Raw genomic sequence first — 24,720 nt, 5'->3', positions numbered from 1 at the left:
CTTCTGGTTGCCATTCCTGTTAGGAAGGATCGCGCCGCCTGACGCGGTGCAGGCATTCTGAGTGAAGTTGGCGGTCAAGAAGCCAGAGGGCTCGTATCTCCTACTCTGTGTTCCCGCACACTGTCAGGGACCACCGTGACTGAAGGCAGAGGTCAGTAAAGCTGGCTTGTACGCCCAGACGTCTCTCGACTAGTACTTACGTGGGCACCAGCAGGGCAGCGAGGACAACAAGGACGAGCTGGACCTTCATCGTGAGGGGCGTGTAGGAGTCGCGACTTGAGGCTGGTGAAGTAGTTTTCGAAATGAGCAGCAGTCCCGAGCTCTATTGAGCTATTATAGTATCCCCCGCACATCCCGCAAATCATCCCATATGTCAAGTTGTCAACAGTTGTATGTCCACCGTACAGTAGATGGCTCAACTACATATGCAACACATCTACAGTGTTGATGAAGCAATCATGCATATGCAGACCAGTACCCGTAGACATGCCGCAGATGGCATCGTAAGACTGGGTTTCTTATGTCATCCGGCAACCTGCCGGATCAAGTCCACAGGCCTCGAGTTCGTCCAGCAGCGCTTTTCGCAGACCGACGTAGGGATGATACGCCCACCGACCGCCCTTGCCCTTGCAGAGGGAGAGTGAAATTAGGCATTCGGGGAACCATGTCTGAGCAGGAACAAGAAGACCCGATCCTTGCTGTGCTCCAAGGCGACGACCTGGAAAAGAGGGAGGAAGACCTACGCGCGTTCCTCGGCACGTTCAAAGCAAAGGAGCTTCGCTCGGCGTGCACTAAGCTGCACCTTGGGGCTCAAAGGTGTGCTTCGGGGCAGGACAACAAGATCGGCTACGTCAATCTTCTTTGGGAGTACTACAAGGCCAAATGTGATGGAGTGCTGGCGGCGCTGGAGGAGCCTAGCGTGATGGCACCCACCGCTCGACGAGACGTAGCGACCAAGCATTGTCGATTCCGCTTGCTTATAGGGAAAGCAATACGCAAACTAGGCGAAGCTGTTATTGCTTCCATAACAGCGATAGCAATCTTGCACGCGTAGGAATGGCTTGAACCGATGACACCGCGGATGTCGTCGATAGAGCCTCCTGCCAGGAATCGAATCGCGAGATGTACCTTGCACTCGAGTGATTTGCCTTGACGCCCCAACCAAGCATGCTCAGGATGACTCATTGCCGGGGCGACATTACCGCACAGACGCTTGTAAGAGGCGGGACTCATTCGATTCACGCGCTCAAACTCGCCTTCTAGAAGGAGGCGCTCGACCTCGCGGTTCCAGTCCAGGCGTGGCCGAACGTGCTGCTCGTAGGGATCGCGGCACAACGAGGGGGCCAAGAGCACCAGCCTCCAGCGACGGCGAAAGCGGTGTTGCCTCCGCTCCTCCATTGTTCCGCGTGTTTGTCCGTTTTTGAAAATTTACGCTGCTCGGTGAATATCACAATACCGGGCGATGATGTCGCCCATCCCTGTCGAGTCGAAATCGCCTGATCGGAAACGCGCACGCGCACGACTCTCGCCCAACGCTGGATCTTGCGCGTCTTGGCTAGGATCATACAGTACCTTGTACCTGCTGGTTGCGTAGAGAAAAATCCTATGGAACAACCCCGTGTGCTGCCCGACAGCCACAAGTCGCGGCCAGCACGACAGAAACAGATGAAAAACGATAGTCGATCGTCGATCTACAGATTCCGTCTGGTCAATCCAGCTACGCAATCACGGGGGCCTCAGTCAATGGTGTGATCGTCTCTACAGTATCCTATTAATAGGGACCCTACATACGTATGCGAACGTAGAACTAGGTAGAGTATTGGATGCTGTACACTGTATTAATACTAAACGCAGGCGATCGTTGCCGACACGAATCGCGATTTGTGATTCACGAACACAAGACCAGCGTGTCACAGCAACGTGGTATCAATGCTCATCGGCTGTCACGTATGGTCACAGCATTTTCTGTGTGAGCCAAACATATACTAGTCATGCATGTAGAGTTCACACGAACACCATCTGTACAGCAAACGCTGGCATTTGCAAACTGTATGGTACTGTGTAGCAAAAACACGGTAAAATCTATGGAGCTCGTGGTTACGGAGCTCGAGGTTACGGAGCTCGAGGTACCAAACATAGTCATTATTATAAATGGGTAGCACAAATTAAGGTCCCATCAAAATTTGGTCCATGAGAATATTGTTGCCTCTGGATCACTGACACTCAATGACTGGGGCGAAGACTGATAGCGCGGCGCAAGCGCGCTGCTCTAAGTGCAAGAAGGTGATCACTACACCGTATTGGCCCCAGCCTCCTCGAATGATTCAAATTATTGTTCAGGTAGCGGCAGTATCTCGAAGTGTGGTTCATGTTCCGAGGTCATTTTGAACAACGAGGAGAGTACTGAACGCCCTCTAGCTAAATACGATGAAGCTTTCGCGCAAATTCGGATGTGTACTACTGATTTAGGCGCTTTCTTTTCGATTTATTTGTAGTCAACGCATGTACACACTGGTCCTTGGAGGCCAGCTTGCTGGTTTACCAGCCTCACGAACTTTAATGAGAATAACGCCGTGCAATGGTGTAGTGGTTTTGCCGCATGCGCTATTATCTAGCACAGCATTCGCGTTAATAAACACGAATACATGATTGTAAGTACGGGCATCTAATGCAACTACTTTCAGCCGCAATTTCTGCCCAGTTATTCGCAATTAAATTTGAATCAACAACTTCAATTTCATCCCATACCCTCACATTCACTCTCACTGATTATACCCCTTCCAGCTCCACCATCATCGTGAGCAACAGTAGCAATGTGCAACCATAGCGAAGTCGTATTAAGTAATTTGGTGTTTGTTGTCGATCTCTATACTGCAATTGACGCTGTGAAATCTCTAAATCAAGCTGCGCTCCGACATTTCCACGATCCTGTTCTCGAACCCCTGCTGCTAGAGCGACAACTCGGCGGTATTTTTGTATTAGCATTGAGGTGCTGCATCAGAGTTTGAAACAGAAAAATCTATGGAGCTCGAGGTTACGGAGCTCGAGGTACCTTATTTTTAAAGGTATTTTGTATAGCTCTAGCCTGCTCTACAACCTGCACAACGAAAGTCTCCCACACCATAGCATCGCCTCTAGTTTTAATAACACGACAGGTTCGCGACATCACGAGAGAAAAACATGGTCTCCCAGCCAAGGTGCAGCAACTTGTTTAATGTCTATAGGCTACGTTTTTATCATATTGCTGCTAAGAAACAGCAATATGTAGCGGCAACTCTTTTACTGTTTATAGCCTACACAGCATTGACCAATTTTGGTGGGACCTTAATTTGTGCAACACATGTACACTAATGACTATTTTTGGTACCTTGAGCTCCGTAACCTCGAGCTCCATAGATTTCCCCAAAAAACACTGTGAAGGTAGACACATTCACCCGGAAGGATACGATAACTGGTTTGGTGGTATCTAAAATCTTACTTGTTTCAAATTCGCTGCGCTTGATACGATGACTGCCTGCAGCGTTCCCCATACGAACGGATCTCAATCGAGTAACTAGCGTTCTCGGACTACGAATTCGTATCTACAAAGAAGGTACAAATAGATAAGCACATGTGCCAGACACCATTTACAGACTGGAAATTACAGTAAGTTAGTTAGTGTACCATGTTCTACTGAACCGTTGCGACTACAACAAGCAATCCCATCCTAGATCGCATCCCATATGGGCAAGAACGTATGCAGACCAAGAACATGCGTGGTACATATCGATGTACATGTACACCATCACGCACGTGCAGCAAGAACGATGCATACACATGATCATACATTATGATGTATCACAGTAATCGGAGTACATGTACGGTGTTCGTATGTCATATGGAACATATTATCTACTGTGTTTGGAGGTGACATAGTGTGTGAATACATTTTTAATGTATTGGCACCTTTATAGAGTATGATCACAATAATTACATCATAAACATTTTCGGATTTGTCATAAAAGACATTGGCTTTGCAGTTGAAGTTTTGAAAATGCGCGAAAAACGCGCCCTCTCGTCGCGAAAGCGTTATGTATGATTCTAACTCACCACATCACAAGCAGACAAAAAACATTATTGAACTACTTAAACTTAGGGCCCCCACTGTGGGCAAAACCCGCTACAGACTCAGTCTAGCCTCGGGACTGCTGCTCATTTCGAAAACTACTTCACCAGCCTCAAGTCGCGACTCCTACACGCCCCTCAAGATGAAGGTCCAGTTCGTCCTTGTTGCCCTCGCCGCCCTGCTGGTGCCCACGTAAGTACTGGTCGACCGACGTCTGGGCGTACACGCCAGCTTTACTGACCTCTGCCTTCAGTTACGGTGGACTCCGACAGTGTGCGGGAACAAAGAGTAACAGATATGAGACCTCTGGCTACTTGACCGCCAACTTCACCCAGAATGCCTGCAAAGCGTCAGGCGGTGCGATTCTTCCTAACAGGAGGGGCAACCAGAAATGCTGCAGTGTGCCCGATACCAACCACGGCCTGTTTAACGACTCTTGCGGGAAACAACAGGCTGGAGACAAATTTCCGTCCTGCTACCCCACTGCCCAGGCGTGCTAGATGGAGACGTGGAAGAGGATTTACATACCAGTGGACGACTCCTTTTGGGGGTATAGCTTTGAGGTTTTGAGATGTGGGTAAAACGTCTATCACGTAGCGGGTAATGTAATGGATTAAATCACAGCAGACTACGTCCAGCTTTGCTAGGGGGGGGGGGGGGTACCCGCATACGACGAGTATCAATTGGCAGCGGTCGGCAAATGGTGCACTCGGAAAGCCATAATCTCTGTCCACGATCTCTCGACTTGGGCCCTCACGCGCTTACGGGACGAGTAATTAGCACGGCCCTAAATCATCTCCTCTAGGGCTGCCAGCCACAGAGGAAACGTCTGCACGTCTGCTGCACAACCAAAGTACACGTACCGTATCGTTGTAGTCCTAGGCGTCACTTCAATAGCACAAGCTTGCGCAGGCAAATCTTGATTTTACTGAGGGGTGAACATGAATTATTGTCGTCTTCACTATCACTGCTATCCCCACGATAAATGGTGCCAACTTATGTTGGAACACTTAACCTATACGGTTTTAACACCGCGTATTGATATTGTCTGTTCTCTGGATTTTATCGAGAGTAGTTGGGACGATACAAGTGCGCGTACTAGTCCCTATATAAATATAGATCCCTGAATCTCTTATAAGATGACAAAAGAATAATGTATCGGGACGAACCTGCTAGGTGTTATACATGGGCGGATATTATATTATCCAGTGTGTGTTGCTTGAGTCTTTTACGGGCGACATTCGCGTGACAAGATAATCTGGATGTTGCTTGTAGCGCATTACATGAGGGGGGGCAGGCAGTAGATGTAGATATCCGCCCGGCTACATGTACACCTTTTCCAGCCCAAGTTTGTCAACAGTAACTTACATTCAGCAAGAGCAAATTGAATGCGATAAAGAGCAAGGCCAAGTTCGGCAAAAACCTTTCAGCTCTAATAACTGACCTCGAAGGGTCGTCTATCAGATCGTATAGGGATTGCGTTCGTCAATCTTCAACCCGCCAAGGACTTCGCGCGCTTGTTCCGCGCGCTTACTTGGCTCTTGCCGACTTGCTTCGCGCCTACTTGGGAATCGAGTGCTGCCAAAGCTCACGTAGCGCCATGAGAGATGGCTGCATAGCAAGTGGCTCGCGTATACGTCTTGTGCAGCGCGTGCTGCAGCCCTGACCAGCGCTCAGTTTTTATTTTCCCATCTTCCACGCAGCAGTCCAAGGCAAGCTGCCAGCCATCTACAACCACTACTCGCTGAAGGTCAAGATGCGGCCGTAGAGACCGATCGCTGAGGCGGTATGTGGGAGGCAGTTGCGGAGGAGCTCGGCGTGAAGTTCAACACCGCAAGAAGTTGGGTGCGCCGTCTGAACGTTGCCAGGCGTTTGACCTCCACACACCCCGTTTTTACACCATAGTGATCGACCTACAAGACATGCCCGTGGGAACCTAAGTCGTCGCTAACTGCCGCTGTTATCTGCATGTTTCTTTTCAAGTTGAACAAATTTAGGCAGTTATGTATTTTCAGCGACAAATATGAACCCGTTTTTGCGCTTTACCGCATTGAATTTACTCTTACGGAATGTAAGTTATTCTTGGCTACTGTTGGTAAGATGCACTGCATCCTAGTGACCCCGGAATATGATGCATGCATCTTAGTCAACTAGGACTCAATGTATCTCATTGCAAACTCAAAATATTTGAATGAAATAGGCTTAAATGAGGATTTCAAAACGTTACTCGCGCACTACTAGCGCTAGCAACCACACTCACAAACCGAGAACCACCACTAAAACGACGAACTTCTGAAAACCGCTGACGTAAATGTCTGAAAGATGAACTCCGTTGAAGATTGTGTGGGCAGACTTGGAAAATCGTTCTCGTCGCCCCAGTGAGCTCCGTCAAACGCACGTCCATTGCTTAGACAATCCGAGTGGTTCAACGGCGGCGAGTCGTTCAACACAGATAATTCATAGTGAACCCCGAAGAGCTCTTCCATCTCGTGAATACTTACCCTCATTTCGTTGGCCACCGAATTAAGTGGGTTTCGTTGCTCGGATGAGGTTTCGCCTGCACTCTGAAATCAATCACAGTGTAACAGACCTCTTATCTTGCCCGGTCGTGGGGCAGATCGTATAGCTACGCTGCGGTGGTCGTTTGTCCGCCGCGGCTTCAACTTAACACCGTCGATGGCCGTCAGGAACCACTTGGTTCCCCCCTGCCGGAGCGTCAGCCTGCGCCGCGTCCGCTCCAATTTTGGTATTTCTCGTTAGTAAATAGACACTAGCCTAAGCCAACAATCTATTCGCAACTCCTCTTACTGTCTTAGCAACTAGACCACCAACTGTCCCCAGATCCCGCACCGAGACGCTTCTGGAACACCCCCGGACCGTACTCGTCCGCCGTTGCTCCCACCCACGTCCGATACCGCCTGAAACCCAATCGGTCGCCCAGCCACACGTCCAGCAACAGTGCTCAGTAGTGACTCAGCCACCACTTCGCGCGCTGCGCTCGTCTCGTTCTCGTCACGCAGTCCTCAGGAGCTCGTCTCCTGTGGTCTACTCGCACTCGTACTCGTCTCGTTCTCGTCTCGTTCTCGTCTCGTTACAGCTCGCTCGCTGTCGTCCAGGTGTCTTCCCGCGGTCTTCGTGCGTCTTCTGGCGCACGCTCGCTCACCACTTGCGTCGCACGGCGCAAATTCCGTTGTGATTGCGTCCTCCGCCGCAAATTGCGTTCTGCTTGCGTCTCCCGTCGCAAATTCGGTTCTGCTTGCGTCTTGCGGCGCAAATTGGATTCTGGCGGCGCTCCGTCGTGCGCCACCATCGTTCCGTGCAGCAGATCTGGCCTCCACGAGGTACTTCAAGGTGCCGTACCCGCCGGATCCAGCGTACACTGACTTCACTTCGGTCGTGCTCACGTCTGCATCCCGTCGTCCACGTCCACGTCTGTCGTCTGCGCATTCACCGCTAAACGCATCTGCTCCACAGTAGCCGGATTGCGCCACCAGTCCATTACACGCCTTCTTCCTCCCCAGGGTCTTCCACGACTCTGACGGACTAGAAAAGCCGATCATACTCTGCTGCGGAAACCCATCGTCGTTCGTCCTGCGTTGAGGCGTGCTGTCCGCTCCTCGCGGGCCGTAACTCGTACTCGAGGACATAATGCCCTGCTCGGTTCCGTCGTCGGCGTCGTCGTATCTCCACCAACCACTCACTTGTTCGCTCCGTTGCGTTCGCGCCGACCGTTGCGCGTTGGCTTCGTTTTCGGCGTCGTCGCGCAGTTGCTGCGTTAACCGGTGCCGCCGCTGCTCGTACAGCCTCCGGTTCCGCCTCGACATGCTCTTCATATTCCAGTTGCTCGGCGATGTCAGTCGTCGCTCGTTTTAGCAACTCTGTAGGATAATAATAGGCCACCAGGAAAGACACGTGTGCGATATGCCTCTCAGGTTCTCCTTCCACGTCCTCATGCTCAACCAGAAAATTGTCGTACCCCGCTGGTTCAATCACCCGTAGCGGTCCAACCCATTGGTGTATGAATTTAGATGTTTTGGGCCCTCTCGGCGGCCGATACATCCAAACCCGGTCGCCCGGTTTCAACGTCCGTTTCTGCTTCGTTTTGCGGTTGTAGTACTTCGCTTGACGTGCTTGCTCACGCACCCTCGCCTTCTCAGCGATCTCATGGCTGCTTCGCATCACAGCTACTAGGCGTCGGTGGTAGGTTGGCATCTCCCCAGCCTCCGCGACGCTCGTCACTCGTAGCAAGTCGTTCGGACTCTTCAACTTGCGGCCCATCATTAATTCATTAGGCGATAGCTTTACGGTGGTGTGCTGACCCGAGTTATAGGCATAAACCGCAAAATCTAACCACACATCCCAGTCTCTCTGCTCGTATTCGTGCATGTAGGTTGCTACGCAGTCCTTCCATGTCCTGTGAAATCGTTCCACTAAGCCGATCATCTGTGGTCTGTATGGCACAGGGTTCATCTGCTGTGCCTGTAGCATGGCGACCAACTTTTTGATCACTTTCCCCGTCAACTCCGGCGCTCCATCCGTCAGCAATTCACGGAACGGGCCGAATCGTAGAACCACTTGGCGTATCAAAAATTCCACCACGTGCTCTGCTTCGTGCTGCTTCACCGCCGCTGCCACTACATACCGCGTTACATATTCCACCGCGGCAATCACATACCGTGGCCCACCTTCTTTCGCTGGCAAGGGCCCAGCAACGTCTAAGGCCCATCTGTCGCCGACATCACCTCCTCTAATGCTTCTTAGTGGAGGCACCACCTCAGTGGTCGTGCCTTCCGACTACCGCATTCTTGACATCCTCGAACCCACTGCTTCACTTTACGCAGTAAGCCCGGCCACCAATACACTCGTGCAATTCGTGCATGGGTATGGGGTGCACGCAGATGCCCCGCCCACACGGAATCGTGTGCTTCTTTGAACACTATAGCCCACAACTCCGGCGGTAATATCACTCGTCGACCGTCCTTCGTATCGATTAGCGTCAATCCATGCCGCATCTCGACCTTCATGCCTCCGTGCTCGCCTGCTTTCACTATTCGTTGTACCATCCGACTCTTGGCTTGCGCCCTCATGATCTCATTATCCGTCAGCTGGAGCGTAGGCTCTCGCTCTCGCTGCCGCACGCGCTCGTCCGCATGCTGCGCGCCTCGTTCCGTCGTGACCTTGTCGGCTAACGCGTCTGCCATCGTCTTGCTGCCGTCTCCACCGCGTATCGACGGTGCTGGTTCCAATCCGCCACCCGCCGTACAAGTCGTCCCGCGCGGCATCGCACTCGTAGTCCTGCTCTGCTCGCGTGTGCTATTCGTCGTGGTGCTCGTCGCAAGGCTCGACTTCTTCTCGCTGCTCGCAGTCGGCGTTCGTCTCGCTGCGTCACCACTCGGTGTCGCCGTCCGGCGTTCGTCATCCCGTGTCGTCTTCGCCCGTCTTCCCGGCCGTATAGCGCTTCTCGCCGTCGACTCTTCGCTCCTCCGCCGCCCATTCGTCGACGTGCCAGTCGTGGCTACTGTCCGCTCGTCGTCATCGTCATCGCCGTGATGCTCAGCCTGCTGGTGCCTGCTCGGCGTCTTCGTCGCCCGAGGTGGTTGCTCACGTCGCCTTGGCGTTGCTTTCATTCTCAATGGCACCGCGGCCTCTGCTCTCGTCGCGACCGCACTCGTCATCGTTCTCATCGGCGTCGTTGAGACTGCGACCTTCGTCTTCGTCGCGTCCGTGTCTCCCGCCATCGTCATTGTCGGGGTTGCGACCTTCGTCATCGTCGCATTCTCCGACGTCATTCTCGTCATCGTTATCGGGTTTGCGACCTTCGTCCTCGTCGCATCCGCGCTCGTCAGCAACATCGTCGTCGGGACCGCGGCCTTCGCCGTGCCCATACTCGTCATCATCATCATCGCAGGGTCCGCGGCGTTCGCCGTGCCGCGCTCGTCATCATCATTGTTGTCGGGTCTGCGGCTTTCGCCGTGTCCGCACTCGTCATCGTCAGCACCGGATCCGCGGCGTTCGCCGTGCCCGCGCTCGTCATCATCATCGTTGCAGGGACCGCGGCCTTCGCCGTGCCCATACTCGTCATCATCATCATCGCAGGGTCCGCGGCGTTCGCCGTGCCCGCGCTCGTCATCATCATCGTTGTCGGGTCTGCGGCTTTCGCCGTGTCCGCACTCGTCATCGTCAGCACCGGATCCACGGCTTTCGCCGTGCCCGCACTCGTCATCATCATCGTTGCAGGGTCCGCGGCGTTAGCCGGGCCCGCACTCATCATCGTCATCATCGTCGGGTCTGTGGCTTTCGCCGTGCCCGTGCTCGTCATCATCGTTGTCGTCGGGATAGCAACCTTCGTTCTCGTTGCATCCGCCGATCTCATTCTCATCTGTGGGCGTTGCTTGGCTTGGCCGTCCTCCTGCCATGCCAATGCTACGTCAAGCCTCACTTCGCGAGACTCTGCAGGGGTCCTGCGTAGCGCCTCTCGTCGCGACATCGCCGCCATCGTTTCGTCCGTCACTAGTCGTCGTCTCGACACCGTCACCGGTCTTCTCGTGGTTCTTGTCGTGGGCCTCTTCACGCTCGGCGCCGCGACCATCGTCTTCGCGGCGCGTCCGTCCGTCGTCGCCATCCTGTCCTCATCCGGTGGCACCGCCCTCGTGCTCGTGGCCAGTCCGTCCACCGCTGCTCCGGACAAGCTCGCCTCACCGGCGCCGTGCTCGTCGTCTACGCAGACCGCCGTCATGATCTTCGTCGTGCTCGACTTATTCGAGCTGTTGTCTACCGTCACCCTAGCGCTCCACGCCGTCGTCAACGGCTCGCCGACGCCATTGCTCAGATTCTCATCGTCCGTCACCAGGGTTTCTCTCGCGTTCTTCGCCATCGACACCGTGTCACACTCGGCCACCACCGCTCGTCCCCGTTGAGTCGCGTAACCAGCCGTCTTTTCTCGGGCCGTCGCATGCTGCTTCGTTCTCGTCGTCGCCAGTAGTAATTCCGGACCGCAAATGACCGCCCGTTTTCTTCAATGAATATATTACCACCCTCGGGTAATATAAACGTTGAATACCAAAAGTAGTCAAAAAGTGGGCAAGACCTCTCGACACCCTCTGGTACAAAGAAGCATTCTATAATTATTCAGACGACACAATACTTCTAAACATTGTTTCAGATCACGCACAAATGACTGCCAGTTTTCAAATATAAAGAACGATCCATCCTGATAGATAAAATATAAAGATATAAATAATCATATATACGATCCAACGATCCAACCATAATTATGTGTGAATATATTATTCCAAGTTCAGGCAGGAAATGTAAAAAGGCACCTAATAAGCCATTTTGTCATATTGAGAGCCATCATCCGGATTATAAATCATTTACAACTGAATATCATATCCCGAAGCATGGTATTGACCCCTGTAGGGAAAGAAAACACCTATCAGCAATGGATAGAGCGTGGCTATTGAAGCACACATAAATTGTAAATATTTTTTTTATCAAGCTAACAAGGCTCTATTTTTTTCAAAAAAATTACTATCAGCTTACAGCTCATTTAGAGCAGTAAGAAGCTTAGGCATTTTAGTACGAACGAAATCATTCTTAAGCCATTCGATATAGTTAGGATCAAGGGCTTGGATCTGTTTGATCGTTTTATTACGGTACTTGCCCCAAGTTAGCAGGACTGATCCATCGTTGCTGAATTTAGACTTGAGGAATTCAGCAATATCAGGATTGGAATCAATAAGAATCTTCTGATTTAGTAGCCAACGACAGTAGCCTGGATCAGAAGCATATACATCTTCAATAACCTTTCCTTTATGCTTACCAAACGTTAATGAACTCATGATTATTATCCAGTCTATCTATATAGATAGGCATCAGGAAATATTTGAAAAAATAATATTTAATTATGGGCATTCATGATCTTAGAAAAAGCAAATCAATCATTAGCATAACTATGAATAACTTCACAGCTAGAGGAGTCTTACACTTACTCGTGTCCCAGATTAGTATCGATATAAAAGTTAAGCAAATCGCTCGTGGGTCAGGTAAGACGCTCCTATTAGTCAAGACTAATGATGATACAATTATGTTAAAGAAAGGCGATTATATAATCGTTCGATCCTACAAACGAGAACTTAATTCGCCTGATATTCGATCACTTCACCTGTGAGTCTATTAAACGTCATCTCGTTCTCGAATCCAACAAGAACCAACATGTTGCAGCCTTGTGTCGAGGCGTTCGTCCCCATTACCTGGATACTCTGAGGAACATCCTTCTCAGTCAAACGTGACACATCGGCTACGAGGACACGGTTAGTCTGCTGCCAGGTTTGGTAGTCAATAAGGCCGTTCGATAACTCCTTTGTTTGGTCACCATTGATCGAGCCGAGCTTAGAAAACTCATTAATGAAATCTTGGAAATCATAGTCATAGCTGATATCAAACACTTGCTGACTACCAATACGTACATTGAAATTACGAATCGACGAACCAGGCTGGACGGTCCAAGGAGCGCTATCGAAGCAACTTTGGAATTGCTGAATGGTAGAGGCATTGAAGTTGCCTGAAGAGGTCTCCGCGAATGGAAGTAGAGCAACTACCTTAGCGTTTTTCAGGCTTGCCGACAGCTGTAGGTCAAACGCAGTATTTAGCTGAGTAGAAGATACACCAGTGCCAGCTCGCTGGTAAAACCACTGCGCGTAGTAGTCCATATATCTGATAGTCTTGTTAGGCTTACTGATGATAGCTTGGGGTTCTCAAGATCAAGGAACAGAACATAGAGACGGGTAGTCGTGAATGGGAAGTATGTAGAATCAATCGTAGGCTCCAGCGAGTTTGTAAATGCACCCCACGCAACCGAGATTTGGCCTGCGGTCGTAGCATTAAACACACCTGAGTTCGGAGCAGAGCCAGCAGCAGATGCTACCGTAATAGGACAGCTCTGACCCGAAACAAGTGTAGTTGATGATAGAGTCATTGACTTAGTCGCACCAAGTGTGATGACGGACGCACCCTGATTCACTCGGAAACGAAGCTTGATCTGGGGGTTAGCCATGAGGTCCAACTCCTTGAAAATCGGGTGAAGATCGACGAGTTTGATCTTAAGCATATAGTTCCACGTTCCTGCAACAGCACCTGCAGCAGTTGAACCAGGTACAAAAGCACCACGTCCAAACTGGTTAGCGATCGTATTAGCAGCACCCGATGCGATAGTAGCCCATCCATTCGTGTTCTGACCACCAGCTACTGGAGGGTTGCTTAGAAGACGCTTGACGAATCCATCATTTACAGGGTACGAAGCAGCGCCGGTAGAAGACGTCCCAAGAGCTGGAGTAATATCCGCAGCAGTAGCGCTGTAGCCATCACCATAGAGACTACTGGCACCAGATGTGAATAACAACGAGCCCGAGCTATCGGTGAAAAGGAAATCACCAGCACCATGCTTATTTACATAGTCGAGCGAAGTCTCCGCCTGAGCTCGTAGGTTGTTAGCAAATAGCTTGTACTCACGACAGACTTGCCATTGAGCTCGAGACATATCATCGATAATATTCCAAATACCACACTTAAGACCAACAGATAGACAGTTGGCTACAGTTGCAAGTGTAGTATTTGCGTTGGGGTTCTTCATGCTTTCTTTGTACGGGATTACAACGCAGGCATCGCGATGGCATGCGAAACCCTCCGCGCCATTGCGCTGGGCAGTAGCATCGATTGTGATACCGCCATTCGCGTATGAACCCTGATTTAGATCGATTACATACGGAACGCGCTTGCGTGAACTGACCTTGACGGCCGGGTCGCTCTTCAGCGAAGACTGATATAGAAATTGATCGGCGAGTTGAGTTTCCGACATACTTGTTGAGAGCACTTATATAGCTCTCGATATAGGATCTACGAAAAATAATTAAATGAACTTAGTCAAACCAGTCTCCTCTGATCACGATTTAATATCTTTAGCGAAGCAGCTGGATATCCATCTTGATCACATCTATGAGTCGAATGAGATCAAATCGGCTCTCCCAAGGAAAGGATCATTTCTGATTCTACTACGCAAGCCAAACCAGCATATTGGGCATTGGACAGCGGTTCATGATCATGAATACTACGACTCAATGGGAGAAGGCCCACCAACAAGCCATAGTATCAGCAAATATAACGAAATTCAAACCCAATCCGCTCATGGAGAATATTGCGGCATATGGTGTATTCTTTGGTTATATGCAAAGCAGCATAATCACATGGATATCTTCAAACGATTTTATAATTTAAATATCGTTGTGCTTTAAAAATCTGAGTTAAATATACTACGATCATGTACCGTGAACTTATCATCTCAAGCGGTGTCCCCGCACATAAGCTACGTAAAACTGTCGAATCTGGCAAGCTATCGCTTACAGCAGCCGAGCTGGCTGGAACAGGTGCCAAATTACACTTGCACCCTGAATCTCATGAGAAGGCGTTAAAAGTCAAAAAGGGCGGTCGCGGCGTCCGGCTTCACATCACGAATCACGAAATTAAGAAACGCTACAAGAAAGCTCAAGGAGGCTCTATCATGAGTAAGATTTGGTCGGAAATCAAGTCTGGTGTCAAATTCGCCAAAGCCTTGGGACTACTAAGCAAGGCTACTGATGCTGCTACTCCAGCTCTCGCTACCGCGGTAGGACAGCCAGAACTCGCCGTTCCAGCTCGTGCGGGTATCAAAGCTCTAACCGGCGTCGGGGTTGATGGTTATAGCAGCGAAGAAGGAAGGTGGTCGAATTAGTTTCTCTGATGTGAAACATCATTCGGGCAATGCCCTCCGATATGCTAAGACAAAGGTGGTCATTTCCGACGTCATCGATGAGGGTGAGCGTTTCCTCCACTCTATGGCAACCCAGCCTGATCATCGCGAGCTCACCAACAGCGTTCGTAATAGCGTCAGACGTCGATATGGAGTAGGCGTTGCGACTAAGCGGAAATCTAAATTTGCTAAGGGCTCTCCAGAAGCTAAGGCTCATATGGCTAAGCTTCGTTCTATGCGTAAAAGCAAGTCCGGAGGCTCTTTCACTATGTGATCGTACTAAGAAGAAAAAAAACTTATTTTTTTAGCTTCGTTTCTAACGCAGTAGAAGCATGATATTAACGCTATTATCACGAAATTTCACCTGTTGATTGTTCTGGTTCCATATCGAGAGGGTAATGCTCGCCCGAGGGCCGTCATGCGTCTGGCACCAAGTTTCATGCGATGGGAAGTACTGAATCTGCTGACCTATACCAGCATTTCCTTTATCAAAACAGGCCATCGTATCTCCCGAAATCACGAAGTCATTCCTGATAAGATCACACCGAACTATGTAGCTCGTAGAACGGCTGATAGCTGGAATTATATTGCTCAGAAGACTCGTAGAAGTCGTCTGAGATCCATTTGGATATGTTCCTGTTGTAAAGCCAAGAATCGAACCAAAATTGGCATTATTGATGATCAAACGCGGAACTCGTGTCGTCGTTGGGAGACCAGTTCCCGTTGTCGAATACAGACCCGTTGCTGGTCGCGTGTATCCAGTTGGAAGCGATGTGGGCGTAGCTGAGCAATCAAGCTGGCACGCATAATAGGTTGAATTCTCTTCGATCTGAATGTAGAAAACATTGTTTCCATTACTATCAATCAGATACGCCCCAGCTGCGACCAGCGCCGTTTGTATATTTCGGTTGATATCGGAGTACAAGTAGTATCCGTCTTGGAGATTGACACTAATAGTAGAAGTGGTAGCAGCAGTAGGCACTTCAATCGTGAAACTGGTGTTAGCGAACTGCCCTGAATCGATGTTGAAGTCGGAGTTGTACAGTGAAATCGATTGAATCGAAGCCTCGACATCTTGGAAATTACAAGCTGAGCCTGGAAATTGATATCGCCAGGTATTATTCAAGCCGTTTTGGACTAAGTTAGTATTATCAATCTTGACGAAACTACTCATATTTGTTATATAATCCGACTAATAGGTTTCGCCAATTTTAATCAATTGATCAAAGTTGTACCTGATTTGACCCTTTACAGAGTCAATGAACAACATCTGACCCTTACCACGCCCGATAGCACGATTGTAGTAGTGCATTATGCCATCCTCCGTCAGTCCAGGAATATTGAAGTCTGTGATCAAAAGCTTAAGATCGCGACGAGAGTTAGCTCTCAGGATCGCTACGTACTCAGTATTGAGTCGAATCATCTTATCAGTACCAAACCAGCTGTGGCTCAGAAATATCGTACTCAACTTATGATGGCGACCTCTCGTGAAATAATGACTGAAAACGTTCTTCTGTAGGCTCTTATCGTTTGAATAATCATCGATGATGACAAGTTCGGGTTTGCTGCCTGGAGTGTGTCTGATGGCATCGACTTGCGGAGGAGTCTCATGAAACGTGATGAATCCTTCCAATTTGTCCTTGAGATAGTCGTACAGCTCTTGATGAGGATTCCTCGCGATGATGTGAAGATGACTGAAAACATGAGGTGAATGCTTTAGAATATGAAAAACCAGGTTGTTCTTGCCTGAGAACGATGGGCCAAGGATAACCATTCTAAATAGCTTTTTGATACCAAGCTCTTTGATATCATCTACCGACTCAGCCTTGTATTTCTTAGGTAGAGAACCTCCGTAGTCAGGAATAAGCGGGATTAGAGACTTTGTCTCGTGGCTCGCGCCACTTGACTTCAGTCTAATAGAGCTCATGATTAAGAAAATCGTTCGACGTATATAAGAGAGGCTAAAAATGACAGGATTTAGTTATCCGCCACCATTATTCATTTCTAATTTCTATAACCCAGCATTCTACCTCTCGCTTGATCAGACGGGATACTTGACATATGCATACGCCCAAACACTATATCTCGGTATTAATGATTATCGACTGAGCTATATTACGGGCATAACAGCTGGAACAGCAGCTCCTGGAGTAGCTCTTGTCGTTGCTCCAGATGGATCACTCAGCGGATTAGGAGCACTAAGTTGCTCAAGTCTAACTGTTAACGGTGCAGCAGTGTCATCGGCGCCAAGCTACGTAATCGGTATTACACCTGGCACTGCAGCTTTATCGAAATCACTGGTACTTGATGCATCGGGCAATATCACTGGTATCAATTCGCTATCATCTGCAAACCTTACTGGAACCATCCAAACCGCAGCCCAGCCTAATATCACGTCGTTAGGTACTCTAACGGGTCTTACGGTAAGTGGAAATATCAGTGGTACTCTGAGTACATCATCTCAGCCTAATATCACTTCCGTTGGTACGCTAACCGGTCTTACGGTGAGTGGAAACATTAATGGGACTTTAAATACATCGGCTCAACCTAATATCACTTCCGTTGGTGCGCTAACTGGTCTTACGGTGAGTGGAAATATCAGTGGTACTCTGAGTACATCATCTCAGCCTAATATTACATCGCTTCGTACTTTAACTGGTCTTACCGTGAGTGGCAATATCAGTGGTACTTTTAGCACGGCATCTCAACCTAATATCACATCCGTTGGTACGCTAGCATCTCTATCACTTTCAGGTGGAATATCAGCTGCTACTACTATTAGCGCTTCTGGAGTAGTTTCATTGACTAATACAACTTTATCTACATCAGCTTCAACTGGAGCCCTAGTCATATCTGGCGGACTTGGAATCGCCAAGAATATAACCATCGGAGGTACTCCGGCAGCATATTATCCGTCATGGGGACTTAACTGCATTCAACACAACTCATTGGCAACGACCTATAACATCAATTCGTCAGGCACCGTCGCTTGTGCTGTTGTAACGAGCTTTGCTCAGCCAACTATTGGAGGTTTTAGTGGTACGATCGTAACCAATGCAGCAACAGTCTATATCGATGGACCACCATTAGTGGGAACTAGCATGACGATTACTAATGCATACAGCTTATGGATTAATGCTGGGAAAGTACTACTTGGAGATACAACAGCTTCGAGTAGCACCACTACTGGAGCTCTAGTTATTTCTGGTGGTCTTGGAATAAGCGGATCATTCAATTTATCGGGATCCATTGCTGGAGCAACCACTATTGCAGCATCTGGCATTGTAACCTTATCGAATACAACTTTTTCAACAAGTCCTAATTTTGGTTGTTTAGTAGCTAGCGGTGGTATTGGGGCTAGAAACCTCTTCGTCGGGCTTTCGACAACTCTAGCTTCTTGGACTATCCAAGGTCCTCAATTAGCCACGCTAGGGCAAACCTATACCAATTCAAGCACTGCTGCTTCTGGCACAGCTGCATCTGCTGTAATGAATAGTTTTGCTGCTTGCACCATCGCTGCAAGTAATACTGGCGTTACTGTTACTAGAGCAGCCAGTGTATATATAGCCGATGCTCCATCGGCCGGAACCAACGTCAGTCCAACCAACAAACATGCTCTCTGGATCAATTCGGGCAGTACTTATATGAGTGGAGCTATTGCTGCTACGAGTCAAGCTACATGTACGCTCGTGGTCGGAGGCGGTGTTGGCGGCGATATTTGGTGTAATCTAACTCAAGCTGTATCAGGCGTAATAATCAATCCTACTCAAACGGCGACTCAATCCGCATTTGCTACGACTGTGTCCGATGGATTACAATGGCTAGATGGTAGTTTCACAATTGTTCAAGACTGGTATGGCAGCAACGCAACACCAGTACGATGAGTTATCGAAATTAATAACGGTAGCAAGAGTACTTCAACCAATTCTTTGTATATAGGCACCTTTACAAACAATGATTTTAGATTAGGAACCAATGATCAAACTAATATTACTATTCAAGCAACTACTGGTAGGGTAGGTATTGGTAGTACTTCGCCTCTATATGGATTGTACGTGGGAATAACCGTTTCAACCACTATAGACGCTGGAGCAACTGGTGTAGCGTACTTCAAGCAATCTGGAGGTCCTGTCTCGACAGTTGGTCCTATAAGCTCTGTTCCAATAGCTATCGCTTGTGCTGGTTCAATGCTTAGCTCTACTGCTTATTATACATATAGTGATCGACGTCTAAAGCATTGTTTTGAACCGGTGGAGGACTCTGTGTGCGATGGTCTACTGAAAATTGAGCCTTGTATGTTTAAATACAAAAACGACTCGGAGGACACTCCTATGCACCTCGGATACTGTGCTCAGGAAATGCTGAAAGCAGGCCTCTACCATTGTATCAACTACGTTTCAAATCCAGATTTGAACGTCAAGGATGAAACAGTTGATCTGGAAGGTCTTCAGATGACTGTTGACTATGGCAAGGTCTCCTGTCTCCTTCGTAAGCTGGTTTTGAGACAGCAGACTGAGTTGGAGATTCTCAAAGCGGATCGAGACGATGTGTATGCACGTCTTGATGAGTTAATAGAGCTGACTAAGAGCCTTAAGGGAGAGACCAACGAAGTTGGTTGATCGAGCCCTTTCAGGGCTCTCTCCGCACTTGGCGGAGTCGCGAGGCGAGGGTGTCCGTATGAGAGACCAACGAAGTTGGTCGATCGAGCCCTTTCAGGGCTCTCTCCCCTGAGGGATCTTCGATCCTCTCCCCCACCATCGTGAAGTCGATCCGGGCGGGGCGTTAGCCCGCGCCAAAAACAAAGTTGCTTCAATGACTTCATAGTGCAAAGGTCTTGACCGATCGCTTCTTTTTTTATAGGCCCATACGCCTGATCCGCTAGTATCACTGTGCTTCTCCCACTGTTCGCCATAGGCGTCAGTTTGTTTTGAGACAGTCTTTTTCGAGTATGGGTTAGAATCAGTCGCCCACACTGTCGGACGATTACGCGATGGAACCTCCTTAACGAGGAGATCCTTCATGATGGATTTGAGCTCTGTTAGATTATGATCAGCATTTAGATTATAGAGCCCTCCGCTCTTGGAAATATTTCGTGGGTCGAGTACTAACATAGCTATAGTAGTCGCGTGATAATCGATTTGAATTCAGAATCAGAAATCAATCGATTGCTGTACATATCCACACATACTACCTTGAGTTGCTTTAGAATCGATGGATTTGTATTGCCAAGCATCAGTTCTCCCTTGAGCTTATCGTATTCCATCCGAAGCGACTCGAGCGGGTCCTCAAGATGCTGATCAAAGTTGTATTGAAGATGGGTCATCTCAAGTATCTCTTTGAATAGCTTCTTATCATCAATAGATAGATGATCATACTTCTCCTGACTGATATCGTTTCTAAATACCAGATCCTTTATCATGGTCTGTAGAGAATCACTGATCTCACGCATCGGACCAATCTTTCTGCGATTTGGCTGAACGATGGTCAGCGTCCTCTTGTCAAGATCTGGCAATCTGATAAATTTAGAACCAAGCTTGCGATAAACATATGCTGATGGAGTCGCTTTGCCTTGAATGTCATTCAGGTTGTAAGTCCTACCTTTACGCTCAACACCTTCCAATGGCACGACACCTGCCCCGTATAGTCCGCGACCTTTCAGCCCATTTGCCCGTTCAACCTTAGCAAGTGCTGAAGCTGACATTAACGTATCATTATCGCCCATTTGATCATTTTCTCGCTGCTGCTGAAGCTTGGATTAGTAAGCACGAAATTTGATTGAATATGCTGTTTTGGTAGCTTTTACCGCTGCCCTTAACGCTCTTACTGCGTCTTTATAAGCCTTTGATTCCGACTTCTTAGAATCGTGTATATTCTTCTCCAAGCGGCTTTGAGCTTCTCCATATTCTTGAAAAGCATATTCTGCGTCATCGTGTAGCTCTCGAAGGGTCTCATCGCCATAAGCTTCATATCCAAGTGGTGTTTTGATATCAGCAGCGTTGCTGAAGATGGCTTCTCGTAGCAACTTTAGATTATCATTGAGGTTTTTTCTATATTTCGATTTCCGGTATCATCAACATATTTCCCACAGTCTTCTAGCTCAGTTAGTAAGGATTGGAATGTGTCCATCCATCGGATATTTCTCATCAAATGCGACATTGCGTCGCCTTGCACAGGCTTGTGCTGAGCGTTTCTAAAATATAGGGGTTTGTTATAAGTTGGCTCACCTAGGTAGTAAGTCGGGTGGATCTTCGAACCTTTATCCGAATTAACAATCGGACGTAATCTTACTATTATCTTCACTTGAGTATCAGCAAGCTTCCTGTAATAATCCGTGAGCATGGTTTTAGCTTCAAGTTCTGGGATAGCAAGCTCTTTGTCCATGTATTCATCTTTACCGGTTTTAACACTGGGTCGTTCGTCGATGAGATCATCTGCTAATTCATAAGGTTTAGCAAATTTCTCGTTAGCCATCTCAGTATTTGATACTAAGCTAAGTCCTTTCTCCTTGACAATGGTCAAGAATCGTTCGAGCGTAGTAGACCAATTTACATTTTTTTGCACAGCGGGGTGATGCTTGTTAGAATCTATACCAAACACGAAGATCCTAAAATGGCTGTCAATCCATAGATATCCACCCAAATAAACCTTACCATCTCTAAGAATAGGAGTTATGCGTTTTTGTAGGTTGTTAGCCTCTAACATAGCTTTATTCTCAATGATAAACCATGTCAGCTTGTATTTAGCCTCATCATCATCGAGTTTTGTCGAAGTCGATTTATTTAAATATTTTAATGTAAGCCGTGGATCTTTTAGCGCTTTATCGATATCTTCAATATCATCTTCGCCCCTTTTCTTTCTATCTGATCGCGGTTGGGGAGGCCGACGTTGTTGACCGATCGAACGCTCTTCGAGCGTTCTCTTATCTTCAGCGCGTACGGCACCAAGTTCATCAATCGAATTGCTTTCACCATCGTAGAGAATATCTCGTATTTTAGCCTCGGTAGCGACCCAATCGATTGAGCCATAACTTTTAAATTTTTTGCCACTCTTTACCGATCGAAGAGATCCATTTTCCCGAATGACACGTTTTCTATCGTCTTTACCATCCTTCTTAACTGGGTTGATTCCAATGGTCGCCCAGTTTGGATTAGCTTTGTAGAATGCTTTAATCCAATTTCTTGATGCAACTTGATCTTCATGATCTCGAATGACCGCGGTTTCTGAGGTCTCGATCCATGCATCAGCGGTATCAGGTTTATCTATCCATCACATTTGGTTTAGCTGTAGACCCCATATGTGCTACAGATGGTTTAGCAACTGCTTCAGCGTCAGCCATGTCTGGTCGGGCAGTAGTTTCAGCATCAACCATAATAGGCACTTTCAGTGGATCAGTATTGATTCCAACCGATGATAACTCCGGTATTTTCTGGGAGGATTTTAGTGAATCATCTTTATTTTCAGTTGCTACTGAAGGCTTTATTAAATCACCATCTCCAGCTTGATCATTCGAGTCCTGAGTGGACAGCTTGTCAAGTGAGATGGTTTTGCCTGCGTCCGATGCCCATGATGCTTCCGCGTACATCTGTAGAGCTGCATATTTCTGTCTGACACGGAGCTTCGTCCGCTCGAGTAGACCAATACGCTTTTGCTCGCGTTGAGCAAGGGATGTAAATGATGGAAACATGTCGAATGCTATTAGATTGAAAATCGAAGGGTCGCAGACCTGAAATTGAAATCTCTAAGCTCTGCTCTATATGTGGCAACCGATATTATTTATAAAATCGCTTCTTATATTCGATAGTTTCAGGTACCAAAGTCGCATTGTGAATTTATGAACAATTGTGTTGCGCTTCTCGAGTAGGCTTATATAAGCTTCTTGACATTCATCGATTGGTAGCCCAAATATGTCCTCGACTTCGACTTTATAAATGGGATCGCAGCATAGATAGCGGTATGAGCGTGTTGAGTCTAACTGCTGAAGTCGATACTTGATGTAGTCAAGGCGGTGGATATCACTGAGCATCGTATTCATTTTATTGAGTTTCTCTGCGTAGAAACGCATCCTTTGATGCATTTTCTTAAGTTCCTTCTTATACATTTGGATCTTGTAATCTTTCGAGTGTTGAGTACAGAATCCACAAGCGAGAGGCTCTCTTGAGCATGGTTTATTGGAAAGGGTGATCGCGATGCAAGGCATGTTGAACTTATGTATACATATAATATAGTTAAGAAAATTATGGATATTGAGTATATTGACTACGATCCGCTATCCGCTTACATATAGGATAATAGCAAGGTCGTTGAAGAGGCTGAGGAGCTTAGTAAGCATAAGTATAAGAAAAAAAATAGATCAGAGGATTATTGAGATGCCTAAGCCGATACCAGCATGCTTGCCTGATCTAGCTACGATTACCTTGTGAAAAGAGCCTTAACGGAGAGACCAATGAAGTTGGTCGATCGAGCCCTTTCAGGGCTCCTCTCTCAGCACCTTGGGTCTAGCTTCGATTGCCTTGTGAAATAAGTTTGTTCCAATTTACTTCTTCGATTCTTATTGATCAATCTCAAGGATTGGCTTAGACTCCCAGGTAGGTTCATCATATCCCTACCACTTGACTAAGTACTTGCTTGCCAGATGGCATTTTTTATGCTTCAATGCTCAGCTTCATAGATCTGTCCATTGAATGGTGCGTCAGTAGGTTTTGAATTGAATGGAAGTTTGATATCGCTGGGACTCTTATAGAGGGTATGTCCATTTTTGGATCGAATCTGAACGCGATATCCATCGACAACGATCTCTATAATAGACAGTACAAGTTCTAACGAGCGTTTTCCTTATCAAATACACCTTTAAATAGACGATAGAGTACTGTAGATTTGATTAGTAGATTTCCTTCCACCTTTTCAATTAACTCACGATTATGATCAAGATCTTTTTCTATGGTTGAGTCTTTGGCTTGATTTGGGGTCATTTTGATAGAACTATGCCAAGTGTTATTATATCCACTTACAACGTCGCTAAGTAGTTTCTCAGTGATAGGCTGATTAATTTTAAGTAATCGCATCTTCAACGTTCGATTGAAACGTTCAATCTTACCCATTTTAGCGTGATCGCCAGCATCGTTATTGTAGTGTGTGATCTTTCGCTCTTTGAGGAATGCCTGAAGCTTACGATTGAGGAACTCCTTACCATTATCCGACGTTAACACATGAACCCTCTCTTCCTTAACAAATTGCTTGATTCCACCTAATACTGCGATAGCTCCTTTGTTTTTGAGCATCTTCGCGAAACCCAGTCGAGAGTTGATATTGATAGCTCCTAATATTGGAATCTTGTGCCAAAACGCAATATCCATTTGCCATGAATTCGGGTCGTGAGAGGTGATTCTAAAGTTGTCGTAGGTATCCTTCTGCGATACATGTCTTTGGATGTCGAGCTTGTCCTTATACCACTCCTCAACATCTTTTAAGCGGATAGATGAATCTCTTTCCCAGCTTTCCTAAATAAGGCTTTTGCCGATATGAAACCAGTGGCTGGATCATAGTATAATCCCTCAAGTAGATCATCCATAGCTTTATATTATATGATTAAAAAATGGCAAATGTTTCCCCTTAGATATTTAAAGGAACGGTAGAAATACCATCCGTCAGTACTTGTCGCTTGTCGTAGTAGTAAGAAAGGGCTGTCTTTGTCTGAGAGTAGGTAATGATTGAATTAGTCTCTTTGCGAATGCGGAATCCAGTGTTATTTCCCTCGAAAGTGAATTGTCCCTTGACAACGGCTTCAAAGTTGTCAGAGCACAGAACATTAGCATTCTTCGATTTTGCACACCCT

At 47.6% G+C, this 24,720-nt stretch overlaps 2 protein-coding genes across 2 annotated transcripts; both read left to right on the top strand.

Annotated features, from left to right (window-relative positions):
- Positions 1-664: 664 nt before the first annotated feature.
- Positions 665-1,054, top strand: IUM83_10343 (uncharacterized protein; the record flags this gene model as incomplete). Its single annotated transcript, XM_067934838.1, has 1 exon — positions 665-1,054. One exon carries the CDS (start codon positions 665-667, stop codon positions 1,052-1,054), a length of 390 nt encoding a protein of 129 aa, XP_067781477.1.
- Positions 1,055-4,247: 3,193 nt separating this feature from the next.
- Positions 4,248-4,605, top strand: IUM83_10342 (small cysteine-rich secretory protein SCR99; the record flags this gene model as incomplete). Its single annotated transcript, XM_067934837.1, has 2 exons — positions 4,248-4,297; positions 4,359-4,605. The coding sequence occupies 2 exons, from the start codon at positions 4,248-4,250 to the stop codon at positions 4,603-4,605; spliced, it is 297 nt and encodes a 98-aa protein (XP_067781476.1).
- Between the last annotated feature and the right edge of the window lie 20,115 nt (positions 4,606-24,720).

This window comes from Phytophthora cinnamomi (genome assembly GCF_018691715.1).
Source record: "Phytophthora cinnamomi strain GKB4 chromosome Unknown Contig117, whole genome shotgun sequence".
Classification (NCBI taxonomy): Eukaryota; Oomycota; class Peronosporomycetes; order Peronosporales; family Peronosporaceae; genus Phytophthora; species Phytophthora cinnamomi.
The sequence above is the reverse complement of the archived record's forward strand: the minus strand, read 5'-3'. Positions and strand labels throughout refer to the sequence as shown.